Source organism: Dufourea novaeangliae, unplaced genomic scaffold (assembly GCF_001272555.1).
Source record: "Dufourea novaeangliae isolate 0120121106 unplaced genomic scaffold, ASM127255v1 scaffold125, whole genome shotgun sequence".
Taxonomy (NCBI): domain Eukaryota; kingdom Metazoa; phylum Arthropoda; class Insecta; order Hymenoptera; family Halictidae; genus Dufourea; species Dufourea novaeangliae.
Genome location: NW_015374020.1, coordinates 3819040 through 3834727, shown reverse-complemented (window position 1 = coordinate 3834727; position 15688 = coordinate 3819040). Strand labels below are relative to the sequence as shown.

At 36.3% G+C, this 15688-nt stretch overlaps 2 protein-coding genes across 3 annotated transcripts; both read right to left on the bottom strand.

The window, feature by feature from the left end:
• Window positions 1-36: 36 nt before the first annotated feature.
• LOC107189030 (neurocalcin-delta B-like) lies at window positions 37-1666 on the bottom strand. 2 transcript variants are annotated; one of them, XM_015577461.1, is made up of 4 exons: window positions 1408-1666; window positions 701-1070; window positions 422-620; window positions 37-276 (listed from the first exon to the last, which is right to left on the bottom strand). In XM_015577461.1, the coding sequence occupies exons 1-4, from the start codon at window positions 1523-1525 to the stop codon at window positions 229-231; spliced, it is 735 nt and encodes a 244-aa protein (XP_015432947.1). In that variant the 5' UTR covers window positions 1526-1666; the 3' UTR covers window positions 37-228. The 2 variants fall into 2 exon arrangements, with proteins under 2 accessions (XP_015432947.1, XP_015432948.1); XM_015577462.1 differs by having other exon boundaries at window positions 701-1031.
• A 4316-nt stretch (window positions 1667-5982) lies between these two features.
• Window positions 5983-12337, bottom strand: LOC107188989 (phosphoinositide 3-kinase regulatory subunit 4). The gene is made up of 17 exons (XM_015577404.1): window positions 12185-12337; window positions 11573-11753; window positions 11344-11487; window positions 10905-11059; window positions 10641-10831; window positions 9804-10546; window positions 9422-9730; window positions 8970-9353; window positions 8565-8888; window positions 8151-8480; window positions 7923-8073; window positions 7730-7843; window positions 7468-7660; window positions 7221-7386; window positions 6863-7133; window positions 6455-6785; window positions 5983-6273 (listed from the first exon to the last, which is right to left on the bottom strand). Exons 1-17 carry the CDS (start codon window positions 12274-12276, stop codon window positions 6048-6050), a joined length of 4305 nt encoding a protein of 1434 aa, XP_015432890.1. The 5' UTR covers window positions 12277-12337; the 3' UTR covers window positions 5983-6047.
• Window positions 12338-15688: the final 3351 nt, after the last annotated feature.

Sequence of the window (15688 nt, the reverse complement as noted above, 5' to 3'; positions counted from 1 at the left end):
GTTTTGCTAAAGACTGTGCCAGCTATATCTTTGTGGAAGCAGGAAAGTTGATATGTGATTGAATCGTTAGTAACTTCGTGTTGTTTAATTTTAAGAGAAACCTGTGCTGTATAATTGTACTATTTTATTATAGGAATAAGAACACGTATGAAGTCGGAGGATTCCAGAGTCGCACTTTTTTTTAAACGAATAATACAATTTAGAAAACTTTGGTACTTATGTATTTTATCACCAAAACTGATTAAATATCGCCAGTTGATTTTGAATCAAAGAATCCTGAAATAAAAGCAAAAGAATTAATATTGGTTAATAATATATTTTTGAATAGTTACGGCTGGCATTCTGAGTGTTATATGCGCATAAAGTGTTTCAAGTGTCAACAAGATTCCCTTGCACTAACAACCATACTAATTTATTGTACATTTTTACAGCTGTTGATAAATTCCTCTCGAGATATGACTCCGTCCTTATCGGCGTCCATCTTCTCGAAAACCATGTCCACGTGCCTGTCGACCATTCGCTGGATAGTTTTTCCGTTATGCAGCATCTCGTAAATCGCGGATATTATGACCAACATTTCCTTTCTGGTGATGTAACCGTCTCCGTTCAGATCGTAAAACCTAACGAGAGGCCGGGGCAAGACTAGAAAGTAAAATAAAGACGAGCCAGAAACCGTTCTGCTATGTTTATACCGAATCACCTGAAGATCCAGGAGAGCTTCTGGTCCAGATCGCCGTTCGTGATCAGGGCTATTTCAGCAAGAAGATCTTGAAAACTGACCACACCGTCGCCGTCTCGGTCGAAGGTGTTGAAAATAATCTGTGTGTACTTGGCCGGGTCCCCTAACGGGAATAATTTCGCGTACGCCGGTTTCAGGTCGTTTGTGGTCACGGCTCCTCGTGGACAAGACTGTTTGAACGCTCGATAGAGTTTTCGTATCTCGTCCTTCGAGAAGCCCGTTTGGCACGTTAAAGAGGAGAGTCTCTCCGGGAATATATATGCCGGCTGCTTTTCGTCGTCTTGCATGTTCTCTACGAAAACGCAGTGAGGTTGTACAGTCGTCGAAGATTCTAAAAGTATTGAACATAGTCTTGTACGATAATTTTTATCTAAACTAGCGGAGTTATAAATGAATTATTTTAAGCAGTCTATCGCTAGTACATATTAGTAGACGATACAGGATGTTGCAAAGGTGGGAAGGAGTAGTACATCTGGGCTAGAAGTGGTTCTACAAATAAGTTGTACTGAACTGAGTAATTAATCTTTACCAAAATATTTTTGTTCAAGTTATTCTTGTTTTTCAACACACTGTATCGTTAAACCATTGATACCAGAAACATTTTATATAATATTCAGTATCAAAGGTAATAATTATCCGGTCATAATTTAGCTCAATTACAAACGTACCGGTCATCTTCTGAATGCTTCTCTTCATTTTTTTAAGGCCTCGTTGCATCTTCAATGACAGGCTCGCTCGGTTTCTGACTTGTAGACTGTCGTCCTCGACATTGAGACTGTTTGACATTCTTAAAACTTTCAGAATTGCAAAAAATGTCACTTGTAACACAAACAATGGGAATATTTCGTTTCTGTTTTAGAGTACACAAAAAGAGAATCTATGCGTTACGTGGATATCGCCATTCTCGATCGTTTCGGGGGTGAACGGAACGAGTCTAGTATTCAAAATATTTAGACGATAAATCCGAAGGATACGCCTCGCGCGAATATATTCGCTGGGTGATACTCCACATCCCCCGCTTTACACGTTAATAAAACGTTAAACGGAATGTCAAAGTACGTTTTATTTTTATGATAAAATTTGATAATGTCTACAAATATATTGCAGAGGGGAGTAGATCGTAAAATCGTTTTATTTATTTTTCTAACGTAGACAGTGTGCGTCAGTATTCTTTTTATTCGTTCCATTAATGCTAGAACTACCTACCAATAATAAACATGTGTCTGTTTCTATCGGATCAATAAATATGACAAACTTTTGAAAGTATTCAAATTTTTAAATTACCCAATTTTTTTACGTTCATATTGCAATAAAAGTTGTAAAATATCTGAGAAAATGTCTTCTTGTAACATTAATTTTAATCCATGTTACAAAAGTGTACTTGACTGCTTTGATAATTCTATTGTTAATAAATGTAGATATAAGATTCTCAAGTACTCTACATAAATTAATATAATGAATTTAGAACAGATCAACAGAACGCGATGATGTCTTTTCTGAATGAAAAATTGCAATGTTCGATTCCAACTTCTTCTTACCGGGATTACAAACAGTTGTAAGCGTTCCCAGTGGTACAAGCGACGAAGAATAACATATTTATTTACTAACGAACGAACGCATACAAAGTACCGCCTGACGTATCCCAATCTCGAGATAAACGTCTTATTATAGAAGCTACTTATTCATGTATTTCCACGCGCGTGTCTCCCATAGAATACTAATTAGCCGGGAACACGTAAAGTACATTTTATTTCACATCGAGACTCCGACGTCCGATGATTCATCTATTCCCCGGTTAGAATCTTCCGGTTCGAGGATTTCTTTCGCGTCTTTTGGCGGGAGGAACGAGTTTATCTTGTTCAACCTGGAAGGTCACGTTATCAACGAGCGATTTGCGTAATTAAGTCTAGTTCACTGTGACCCCGTTATCCGTCTATCTGTTACTGGCGCTCGTTAATGTTCAAGAATCCATCGAGCCGAACCGACCGGATCCGCCGAGAAAATCGTTCGAGGATCGCGAATCCCTTTCGCGCGAAACGTTCCGCCGCCGTGGACTTTCTCTGGCGAACGCTATTAATAGTTCGACAGCCTGCAAAACCGGCTATTACGGTAATAGGAAATAGTAGCGGCTTAGTCACGGTGAACCTTAATAAGAACGATTGCATGTAACCGTGCTGTTTGCTATTTGCAGAATGCCCCGCAATTCGGCCGCGCTGAAAATCGCGGCGACTCTTGCTTTGAAAACTATCTATTCGCCCCTTTGACCTATCTTGCGGTAAACAGATAATCTTCGACAATGACAAGTTGAAAAATATATGTTGATTGGTAATTTTTTGGTATAATTGGCCCCGAGGTACAATTAGCGGGGCCTTCTTTTCCCTGCGTTCTATTTCAAGAATAAAAAGAGGAATAATATTGTTCTCATTAAACTTTTTACCATCCTCAAATTGACCTTATTTAGTAAACGGACGATTTTCAGGTATACTTGGCCCTGGGGTACAACATGGTCATCTTTTCTTGTGTTTTATCTCAAGAATGAAAGAAGAATATGATTATTCTGATTAAACCTCTTACCATTTTTGTATTTACTCGTATTTAGTTCGCGTGATGCTAATTTCCAGAGACAGTGCAAACATCAGAATTATAAGTCACCTTGACACAAAACTGCTATAAAGTAGGGCAGTTCGTAATCTTTCTTGTTATCGCGCGAAGAACCGTAAATTGATTAGTGTTCCATTCCTTTCATGGAATTATTATCTTTCATTCGACGAGTTATATCATTTAATTTCTTAAAATCACAAATTTGGATGCAAACAATTTTAATCGGAATAATAATTTGTCACCAAAATGCGCGCTTATGTTCGAATTCTAAAGGTTCTTTTTACTGATGGTAGTTCAAAGAAGAACGGGAATGCAATTTCTGCGCATCTGCGTGCCAAGTCAGTTAGTAACTATAATTAAATCAGCATTCCTTATATTATCGTGTATTTTCTTGAGACAGAAACCGTTGTACGCGCGGAATACGAAAAAGCCGGTACGCATCGCGAATAAAAATCATGTTTCCATCGGAGAAGACATGCAGATAGGGTCTTCCCCCAAGTTCAATGTGACAGAGGCACGTGTGTTCTTCCATTGTTACGCACATAACGTGAATTTAGAGTACACCCCACCACATCACGCCCAATGACGCCTTGAAGACGGCTTAAAGGCACCTTAGACTTAATATATCCGTAAAATGGGCGTCTTCAAAGCATCATGTACTACCTGAAACTGGTCAAATGAGCCGGTTATTATGAAAGTGGTGTAAGTCAAAAGATCAAAATAAAATTTGAGTTTTTCTCTTATTTTATGTTACATTAATTTATATTTGAATATTATGAAAGAATTTTCGAACCGAAAAATATATGACTTACACGACTTTCATAATCATCGGCACAAATGTTCATAAATTAATGTCCAAAGATGCTGTTTCTGTATGGCACCTGTAACACTAAAAAATCTTTCATTAGAGAAAACATAACTAAAACAGTAATTAAAAAGAGCTTATGAAGCTACTAAACCGTTCTCCAAGATCAATGGGAGTTGGGAACACGTCTTCTTCTCCTCTTCTACCTTCACGGATCTAAAAGTAATCAGAATCAATCAAAGCCAAAACTCATCCAAAAATATTCCATGCTGACGAAAGATCAATGATTCAAATGAATAATTTAGAAAAAAATTCCGTTTTATCTTAACGATACCGAACAATGGCGGAAACACGTAAACGTATTTGCAACGTCCATCGGCGCGATTTTTTCTCTGAGCGGTAGGGCAGTCTTGGTGTATAAAACAGCGGTAAACATCCAGCATCACTCCATTGCGAGAGTGTGCCTCGTTACTGCGAGTATACAGCTCGAACTTCCGTTGAAAAAAAGTCGAAAACAAAAAATACCGGTCGAATTATCCGCAGGCGAATAGATCATCGCTTCAATTCGATCGTGGTCTCGAGAACGAGGGTTGAAGAATCCTGACGAAGGAAGTGTAGTTGTACTTAGATGCTCAGAAAGTGTGAGGTTCGAAAGTAAAAAATTACGATTTCGTCAAGCACGTGTCGCAACGGTTGGTCATTCGGCGTTTTGGCATGAAAGTTTTGTACATATTTTGCTCAGCGCTTGGTTACCCGTGCGTTTAAATGTATACTGTCGCTTAACAGTTCGAAGCACCATTCGATCTGAAACAAAACACGCAACAGCTTCATTATTTGAAAAATTTATTTCATAATATATTCAGTTTGATTTTTCATTTTAGGTGTTTACTAATTTTTAACCGAGAACACTTGAAGTAAATCAGGAAGAAAAGGACACAGTGTGCTTAAAATGAGAATTTTGTTCGTATTCTTACTGCTGATCGTTAACGTGATCGGTGCGCCATGGCTTGAGGTTCTGTTCGGTGAACAACTGGGATACAATCATCCGACAACGGATCACAAACAGCAACAATACAGACGAAGACAAGGAAAAGGAGGGAAAGAAAGATGGAAGGAAATCTGTAGGACAATAAATCCTGATCCTTACGCGTTCGCTGGAAGAGCCCCTTATCCTGCCGGACCGGTCTGTCCCTGGTGATGACCTGACGCCGTTCAACGCGAATAATCGGACCCGTACAGGTGCGTTAAAAATATGAATTTATTGTAACAATATCAGGGAGTACGAAGGATATTCACTGGTTATTTGAGTATTTCAGTCGGTATACAAGTGAACTATTGAACTAACACAAAAGTACGCAGTCAGTATACGTCAGCCAGTATAAATTACATTACCAAGAATTCAATTTCGTCACGACGCATCCATTTGTACACTGATTGTATAGTTTCTGTTTTTTTACTAACACGTCATGATTAGTCGTTGCTGCTATGCTACCTCTATATGTAAATATTTACTGTATATATATATACATATATATATACACAGTATGTTACAGTACAGCAAGCTCTTTCTTCTCGGTTCTTTCGTTTTTATGTAGAAAAATAAATCATTTATATTACACACAAGAATCACGGTATTGTGTTGGAGTAACTTAAACGTTACGTTCCATTCCCAGAAATGCATACGGTATTGTTATTATTATGACTACCGATGGTCTTAATAAATTACGATTCAAATATATTACATATTATATACAAATAAAGAATCACAGAGTTACTGTACTAACACGTTCGTACAAAAATCTCGATGTCCGATAGTATCGTTTTCTGCGTTAGAAAAATTTGTACACAGTGTGTGTGTATGCAACGTTGAAGGAATACCGTTGACGAAGACGGAGAGAACAATCATTTCCAAACTTGTATCAAGCCGTCTGTACTGCCAGTCAGAATACACGTGTTCGACATCGCCACGGCGGAGATCGTGTCGTGATGTCCTGACGGTGGTGTTTCCGGTCCCTGGCCGCCTTCCTCGGAGTTTCTTGTTCGAACACTGCTTCCACCTGACGACGGTGTGGGCCCACCGCTGGCCAAGACTTCTTGTACTACGTTTGTTCCATCTATCAGACGTTGCCTAAATAAAAAAAAAAGAGAGCAATGTATCTAACCCATGACGTAAATTGTGCCATGCTGTATTTAAATTTATATCGATAATTCATGCAATGTATATAGAGTATATGTATAACAACTTCGAAATAAATGAATACAAGTTTCAAAGGAAACACGTTTGGCGTCATCGAATAGGGAATACTAACTCATACGCTAACGAATTTGGGGAGGTGACGTCATTAGCTGCGGGCAACGCGACATACGATTCGTTGGGAGTATTCAAATCCCAGAAACGTAATCTCATGTCGGTACCACCAGCCAACAGAAAGCCAGAACGATCGATGCATCCGGAATACATCGCACACACGCTGTGACCGCCTTGGGAGTGGCTGAGTGGAGGGGCACTGGACGCCCAAAGGACCATTTGCCGAAAATCAGTTTCAAGATTCCACATGGAGATTTCGTTGTTACCTTGCATAGCAGATATTATCCACGAGTGCTCTGACGGATGTGTAATTACCCTTCTGACTCTCGCGCCTATAATGAATTGCGTACAAAAATAAAAATTGTCAAGTACTTTATTCTAACGAGTTCAATAGACTTTATCAACTTACCAGTGGGATGTTTAATGCTGGTTATTGGCAACTGAAATCGCAAATCCCAACATGTATGCACGCCTGAACTTGTACCGAGAGTCAACCATTGTTGATAATTATTCACGCAAAAGGAGGTGATCACGCCATGCTTCAGATCGTTTTCTAAACGCCACGTTGTACCACGACACCGTAAATCCCAGCCCACTAACGATCCATACAAGGAAGCATATACAAGAACTGATTGTGATCCAGAATCTAAATACTGTAGATCAACAGCACATCCTTCTTCCTGAATTATAATTCAGATATATGTATGTCAACTTATCTCAATGGTAAGAATGGGAATAGAATGATATTGTGTCGTATATATAGTCACCTGAAGATCTAATTGTCTGGTTCCAATAACACTCATTTTGCTAGAATTCGATTCGATACGTAAAACAAACACTGTGGCTGATTGGCTAGCAGAACTTGCTAATGACTGTCCTTGATCACACACTGCTAAGCCAACTAGAGAACCACCTCTATGCATGTAAGTTTGCCTAATGGAATATGAAGTATGCATTACTTGTAAACAAATCACGCGTTAAAAACATGATATAGAAATTCGAAGAATCAGCTACCTAGAGCGATTAGCTATGTTGCGGCCTTCCATTTTATTGGCATCCCAAATTTTAATACATCCATCCGCGGAGCTACTCGCGAAAAGACTAGTATCCGGTATAGAAACTAGCCTATTTACAGCAGCTCTGTGTTCATAAAGATGAGCAACTGGTACACCTCGAGGTCTCCAACCACTTGGTAATAATCTTGAACCTAGCGCAGACCGTTAAAGACTTATTACAAATATTATTATTCCTTGTAAAATTTATGACTATTAATTACCAGTTTGCCATGCAATGTTATCAGCCCAGTGCTGTGCTCTTAATGCTGCAGCATGCTGTTCTTGCTTTCTGTATGTCAACTGTCTCACCTCTAATCTACAAGGTGCACACCTGTCTGAAGAATTACACAAAGTTGTATTTCTTGTAACATTTTCTTTACGTTAACATCAAAGAGCATTCTGAGAAAGACATACATTGAATATATGAACGTTCATGAAGGGAGTGATCATTTATGCTGTTCATATCAGACAAACTGTGCTGAGGCGATAAATGTATATCTCCGCCATGCAAACTTTGGCTAGGACTTCCACTACTTCCCGTCATATCTGACATTTTAACAGTATGCTACAATAGATAAAATAATCAATGACATAATTTCATAAGACTTAATCAATGTACATAGATCGAATTTTTTCAATTACTTGAACATTATCTTGAGCTGCGAACATTGTACGCCATTCTTGGTTCATCGTCGCGTATGTGCCAACACTGTCCGAAGTTCTGCGATCTAATCGTTTAAATGGCGGCAAACCTAGATCCGCTTTTGTGTCGGGATACAATATTACGATATGATGTCGTATTCTATCCTTCATAGAATTTAATTCTAATTTCCCATCCACAGATTTAGTCGTGCTTTGTTTCGCGTCCATCGAATTCCGATATTTATTAATTTTCATTAGGTGCGGCTTCATTACTATTAATTGATCTTCGACAGTCTCGGTCATCGATTCCGAACTTAATCGTCTGAAAAGCTATAAGTATTTCGTTTATTCCTCTCGAAATTTATAGAATACATGTCACTTGCGACAGTATGCATAAAGACACTTATAACTCACGTTTCGTAACGATGTACTCATTTCGCTGTATTGTGATACTATTCCCGTCGCCGCTTTAACTCGAGCTGCTTGTCTTTGCTCAAGAACTTGGAACAATTCTTCTATATCGTTATATTTCACCACAGAATCATAAACTATTCTTGGTATAGGTGGTACCAAAGCTTCTAATAGTAATATCTCTTTTTCTATCTGAATTAGAGGGTGCTTTAAGTACGGCTGAATCATTGTCTGGACTTTGCACTGAACATCCACTAAGTTAAGCGTTCTTGCTGCAGCGGATATAAAACCAACTGTTGCATGTCTTATCCACAAATTTGGATGTACCTATATAAGACATTACATTGAGGATACTTGATATTAAGGAATATCACCCTTTAACCATTGTATTGCTAAAGTAGAACTTACTAAAAAGACCATAGTCTCGTTTAAAAGTTGATAAAGGGCAGATTTATGTAAAAGACCTAATTCTGTGAGCGTCGCCATTGCATTAATCGCCTTCGTCGTCACAAATTCCTCAGGGTCTGCTAATCCTTGTTGAAGAAGGGGCATGAGTATAGGACTACTATGCCATCCAACATATGCAGCTACGCCCACAATGCATTCAAAAAAGGAACCTCTCAGTTCCTTATCTTCCTTATCATTTAAGAAAGTAATAACATGACTAAGCAAGATATCATTTGCCTTTTGCTTGCCAAAGAATACACACAGTTTATTTATACCACTCTCCATTAATGTTTGTTTTACTAAATTTTGGGGATCTGTTAATAACATGGACACAGACTGTTGTACCTAATAATATCACATGATTTAGTACATACCAAACAAGAAGACTATTACGAAAATATTCAGTTAATTACCATTTCATGCAATGTCTGAAGTTCACTGTCATAACTTGGTCTTGGGCCTTCCTTATTACCTAAGTTAGATAAGTGTGAATTCTCCAAATAACGTAGCGCAATATGCGCTAGATGTGCAATATTCTCCGCATAAGCAGCTCTAACGATCACCGCTTCGTCTTGCGTAATATGTGCTAGACCTGGCAAAATATATTCCGGGAAAATGTTTACATCTGACGGTGGAATTGATTTCACGAGATGTAAACATTTTGTCAATGTATGTATAGCTGATACTCTTACTCGTGGAGCAGGATCGTGAACTAAATGAAACTGTAAAATATATTATATAAATATAATATTAACATTTCCTAAAACTATTCGTATTGTATGTAAATGCGCTTACAATATAAGGCAAAATTCGATCTAGTATCGTTTCATCTGATGTATTCTCAGCTAGTTCAAGTAATATTTCTAGACTTTGCAATTTGGATTGAGAATGATGTAAGCCTCGTATACACGAGGTCACTAGCTGAGTTATGATAACCAATCCCTCGAGAGGTTCCGGAGTTAAAAAAGATTTCTTGTCACTTTCCATGTCTACTTTTTGTTTTTGTTCTTCATGTACTTTAGTATCTGGTTGCGGAACTGCATGATTCTCAGTTTTACTCCCTTGCATTGAAACTGTTTTTGCATCAACCTGATTTAATTCACTTTTATCAAAACTTTGATCACTATCAAGATCTACAATGGTATTCTCTTCACTGTGACCAGAATCATCTTTAGTTGATTCTATGTTATTGTCATACTGATTATTTCTATTGGTCTCTGTAGTTTTTCTATTATTCTTCATTCTTTCACTTTCTTCTGCTTTCAAAATATTGATAATGTTACCAATATCTTTCTTAAGTCTATTAATTTTTTCATCTGGCGAAAGAATTGGAGCGGCAGAGAAAATAAGCATGTAAGATTGCAGAAATGAATAAAAATATTCTGGAAATATTGTGCCACGAGCCTGGGCCAAATAAATTTCGGCACTTTTCCTGTTTGCTGGATTTCTCTCCAGCATAGATGCAAGCAATTCACGTATCCCTGAATCCTCTATTGTATCCAAATGCTTGCTCACCGAATACTCATTGTTTCTATATGCTTAATACATCAGAATAAAATAATTTTTAAATATTTACTCACAATAACACCGTATTTACGTGCTACAAATAATCTTTACGCATCATACACGCACCTAATAGTTGAGAAAAGTCAAACGGAGGATGTCCTTCGTTATACAATTCTGTTAAAGCACAGCCTGCAGAAAAAATATCCATCATTGGATGCAAATCACCTGTCTTTAGCTCTTGTTCTGATAATAATAATGTATTGCTTAATTCTGAAGATAATGTTTTCACAAACCGTTCAGGGGCAATATAACATGTTCTGAAATATTATGACAAAACAGTTTAGTATAATGATGTAATACTGACAGCATAAAATATGTTATACAATGTACCTTCTCCTAGATGTGTCAAAGAAATACGAAAAATCAGCTGGATTATCTTCAGGCAAGTAAGTTGGTTTAAAACTTGCAAAGTCTGTTAGTAAAATCCAGTTCCAGCTGGTAATCATAATATTTTCTAGTTTTATATCACCGTGGCAGACTCCAAACTACAGTTAAACGAGAAGCGACACTTTAATCTTTTTCTTGTGTAAAACTGTAATGTCAATGGAGTCTATCGTATGTTCTTTCAGAGCTACAGAGCTGTACGTGTGTTCATTGTTTGATACTGTGAAAAGCATTTTGATGTGTTGTTTTAACAGCTATGAATTAATTTTCAAAGCAACTGAAACTCTAGGACATAATCAATTTGTTTGTGACTTAAACAAAAATAAATTTGTTGACATCTTGACACTATTATGTGTAACCTATGGTCCTTTAAATATTATCTCACCTTATGAGCTTGGTGCAATGCATATAAAACTTGAAAGGTAATCCACTTTTTTTCTATACTTGATAAAAATGGCCTGGTACTGATTCTATCATAAAGGGAGTACTTCACATATTCCCTCATAATTGACCCTGACTTTTCTGTGAGCTAGTACAAACATATAATTATGTTTTCTTACACAAATATTTGTGATACATTAGAAAATGTGTGGATATTAAACAAAGATACTCACAATCATTCTTTGGAATGGTAGGCAATTTACAGCAGATGCTAATTTAGATCTAATTTCTTCAAGTTTATCTTTATAAGCAGATAATGGTAGTGTCGGATCATGTATAACAAAAACTTTCACCACTATAAGACCTTCTTGGCTCCTAGCTCGGGCGACTTTAAAAAATCTGGTACTTCCTAAGCTGTGGATGGTTAATGGGTAATTATTAAATTGAAAAACAGACTGAAATTATATGATCAATGTGGATTTTACACAATTATGACAGATGTAAATAGCAAAACATTCATGAAATTAAATGTTTTTATGTCATTCTTAAACCAGTGAAAGTCTTGATAAAGGAAATCAGTTTCTGTTTAATTCCTGTTTTTATAAATGATTCTAAAACAGAACATTTGCATAAATATTTAGAGTCAAATAATGAGATTCGTATACCTTATACAATTCGTTGTACATGTTTAACACTTCTAAGCACAGTATTTTATTTCTTAATGATGAAAAACACCGATTATTTTGATTTTCATTTACAGTATGTTCAGTGAAACGTTGACAGAACATAGGTTGGTAAAAAAAAACCAGTGTTTCATTTACTGAATATCGGATGGATATACTTACTTTACATCAAATAATAAGTCACTGTGATCCGTCAAGTAATGTTCTACTGGAAATATTTGACTAGGCGCGATGCCAACTAACTGATTTCCCATTTTGTGAGCCGATGTTTAGTTAAAACTGATGTATTTGCAAGCAGCATCCATTTTGTGCCACCTTCACTCGATTCAATTCAATACAATAATGTCACACGTTCACTGTCGTGGAAAACGTCCCTACATAAAATGTTTTAAATGTTTTCAATAATTTTCTATCTAACATTAATAAAACTTGTTACCTTTGACACTTCAACTATGTTGCAGAAATTAATTTATGAGAAGCATAATTTGTTATTCCGTTTCTACCAATAAATCGGAAATATAGGTAATTGTTGTCAACATTGGCAACAATAGTACAATTCATTTGACTTGTTACTATGTTCATAAAGATATGGCTACACTACCGATTCTACCGATTGAATTTTTTCAAACCTTCCAAATAATAAAAAAATAATTATGTACAGTGCTAAATAGACTTCTATACTTTTATTGATACCACATTATCATTATGTATATCACATTATTACCTTATTATCAGTTTTTATCAAAGATGCTAATTTCTGTGAGTATACTTTCCGAAAGTAATTTTGTTTGGGAACAATAAATTAATGTACATAAACTTTGTGCTTTGTTATCTTTTCTTGATTATCAAACATTATAAGGGATGATGTAAGGAACGAATACAGGATATCATATCAATTAACTACATATACATATACATATGTATTGTATATTTAGATTCTTCAGAGTCACAAAGTGATGATAAATGATTTTATATATAACCAGCATTCAATTAAGGTTAACGATTTCAGTATAACAATATGCTTTTTGCAGAGTTATTTATTAAAAACGTATCACTTAATACACAAAGCCATATAAATGGAACTGTACGTAATATATATATATACTGTACGACTTTTAAATTTCCGAAACATTATACAGTGTCAATAAATTAAGAATATCAATATGACTCACCGAGTCTTTCAGCTCAAAGTCTAGTTAGTTAAATGACAATGTTTTTTTTTTATTATCTAATCATACAATTTATGAAATTTGTGAATGTTTCTTCATGTTTGCGCGACAATCAATGGTAAAAGTATGCAAGTTGAAACAGTCGATGTCGTATCAATCACTGTTCTTTTCACTAAAAATACGCGGCCAAGTCACGTAGCCGCGCGCCATTGCAACACTATGAGAGTTATTATCTAGGTATGCAAATGAAGTAGAAAACTCCGACTATTGTCACTTGCGGAAGAAAAAAAATTCAAATAAAAGAGGAGGGAAGGTATTTAAATATTTTATTCTGTACAGCATGTTGTTTTCAACGATAAGGAAATTGAATTGTGTTCTTTTTTATTTTTTGATGATGGACATAGAAAAGCTGAATACACTTATTTTGGTTCTCCGTGACAAGTAAGACAGTGGACAATTTTATAAATTTGTCATTCATATATATTATTTTTCAAATTATTTTACTATAAATTTATTCGTTATTTACTTCATTGCCTGTAAATATAAAGTACATTATTTGAAGACGAGTCCTGAAAAACGGTGACCCTGGCGGCTTCCACAAAGAGAGCAACTCCATGACAGTGTCTATTATCACCATACTGTCGATGGATAGCTCTCTTCATAGTACACGCCCTTAATTCTTCCTCTTCTTCCAGAATGTATTCCGTTTTTTATCGTCCTTATCCCATACTGTTGGAGCTGCTACATTTCTTCTATTGTCGATGATAGCCAATACATTTCATCAACATGATATTTAATACATGTTTAAGTACTACTACTACAACATGATATTAATACATGTTAAGTACGAGACTCCGGTAACGTACAATAATTAAAGTACTAGAATTTGTATAAACATTTGCAGACTAATTGTGACGTAATTAATTTTACTTCCAGTAAAGTACATATGTGTATTGTTGTGCTAAACGGTGTGCTGTTTTTAATGGTACTTATTTGTCACGAAATCGATTAAGAATGATTGCAAACTTTTGCACCACTATCTGATTCTCAAAATAGAAGTTTCGACAATGGGATTCAGCTTTGTCGAAATCTTTATTTAGCTCGAAGCGTTAACTGAGGAGGATCGGTCGCTCGAAAGAAAATACCGATAGATAGAAATTGTCGCCGTGCTGGAGCGTAGCAGCTCCGCTTATTATCGAGAAGGTGCGAGGAGCCTCTTCCTGTTTAGCGCCGCCACCTGATTGCGCGGTAAACATAACCTCCGCGCGTTAGCTCGTGCCACGAGTCGTTAACACTTTCTTTTTATTCTATTTCATCCATACAGCATTCGAGTCTGCGGAACACAATGAACCGCGGGGTCGTAATGTGATCGAGGCAAACGGTTTTACCCTTCAGATACATTCTGTTCAGAATTTTCAATATCCTTGGATCTGTATAAAGTCATCCTGCCGGAAGTGTTGCCATATTAAGTTCAAATTTTAAAAAATAGTTGCTTATACAGAGAAATAATCTATGTTTATATAATAATAAAAGTAATTTGAATTATTATAGATAAATTTGGAAATCGCGAGAAGCGTCCAAGAACCGAAGTATCGTTTGCTCCGATTGGATGAAAAGACTTTTTCCAAGAAAGTTTTCCCCTCCGACCCAAATTTTCCAAAATGCGTGTCTCGATTACATATTTTAATCTGAAATTGTAACCACCTAATAATAGATCTCAGGTACCATCAAGAGTGCGATACAGAGAGTCGAACTCCGACTCTCATCGATAATATCAATACGAGATATGTTTGAATAATTAATTTCCTTGATAACGGTTATCTGATAGCAGTAGTTGTTAAAGAAATATATATATTTGTACTAACGAGTGGCCCATGATTTTTGAAAATCTGAACTTGTTCAACAGGGGACATAGAAGTTAATTCGTTATTCTGAATTTATGCTATATACACACATTTGTAACCGAAAAAATGATCTAATTAATACAAAAAAGTTGAAAAATTAGTCGAGAAAGTTTCGCACATGAAAATTGATTAAAAACATACATCGACTGTGTAAAGGCCAGTAAATTATCGTTATAAACGGGCAACCACGCTCGTGTTAACTATAATTAACGGGTATTAACTAATTTTCAGATAAACTGACAGCAGACGCTGAAACTTTCCCGTTTTTCGGCGGTAATGTGGTAGCCTCCGATTCTGTTTGCTCAGTTGACATTTTCTCCTGTTACGAACAACTGCTTAAACAGGCAAACATTTGGTAGAGCTGGAGCAGTTTAGAGGTATTTACATACACCTTCCCGGTATCTCTATTTTCTTTCCCTTATCTAAACAAACTCCTCGACCTCGCGATTGTTACAAGATAATACCGTCGAATATTCGAGGTATTCGAATCCTTATTTAGTATAAATAGAATCGTTCAATGTGAACCTTATCATAAATATTAGATCGATGAAAAACCTACATTATCGCTAGTAAAAATTATCGACTGCCTTAAT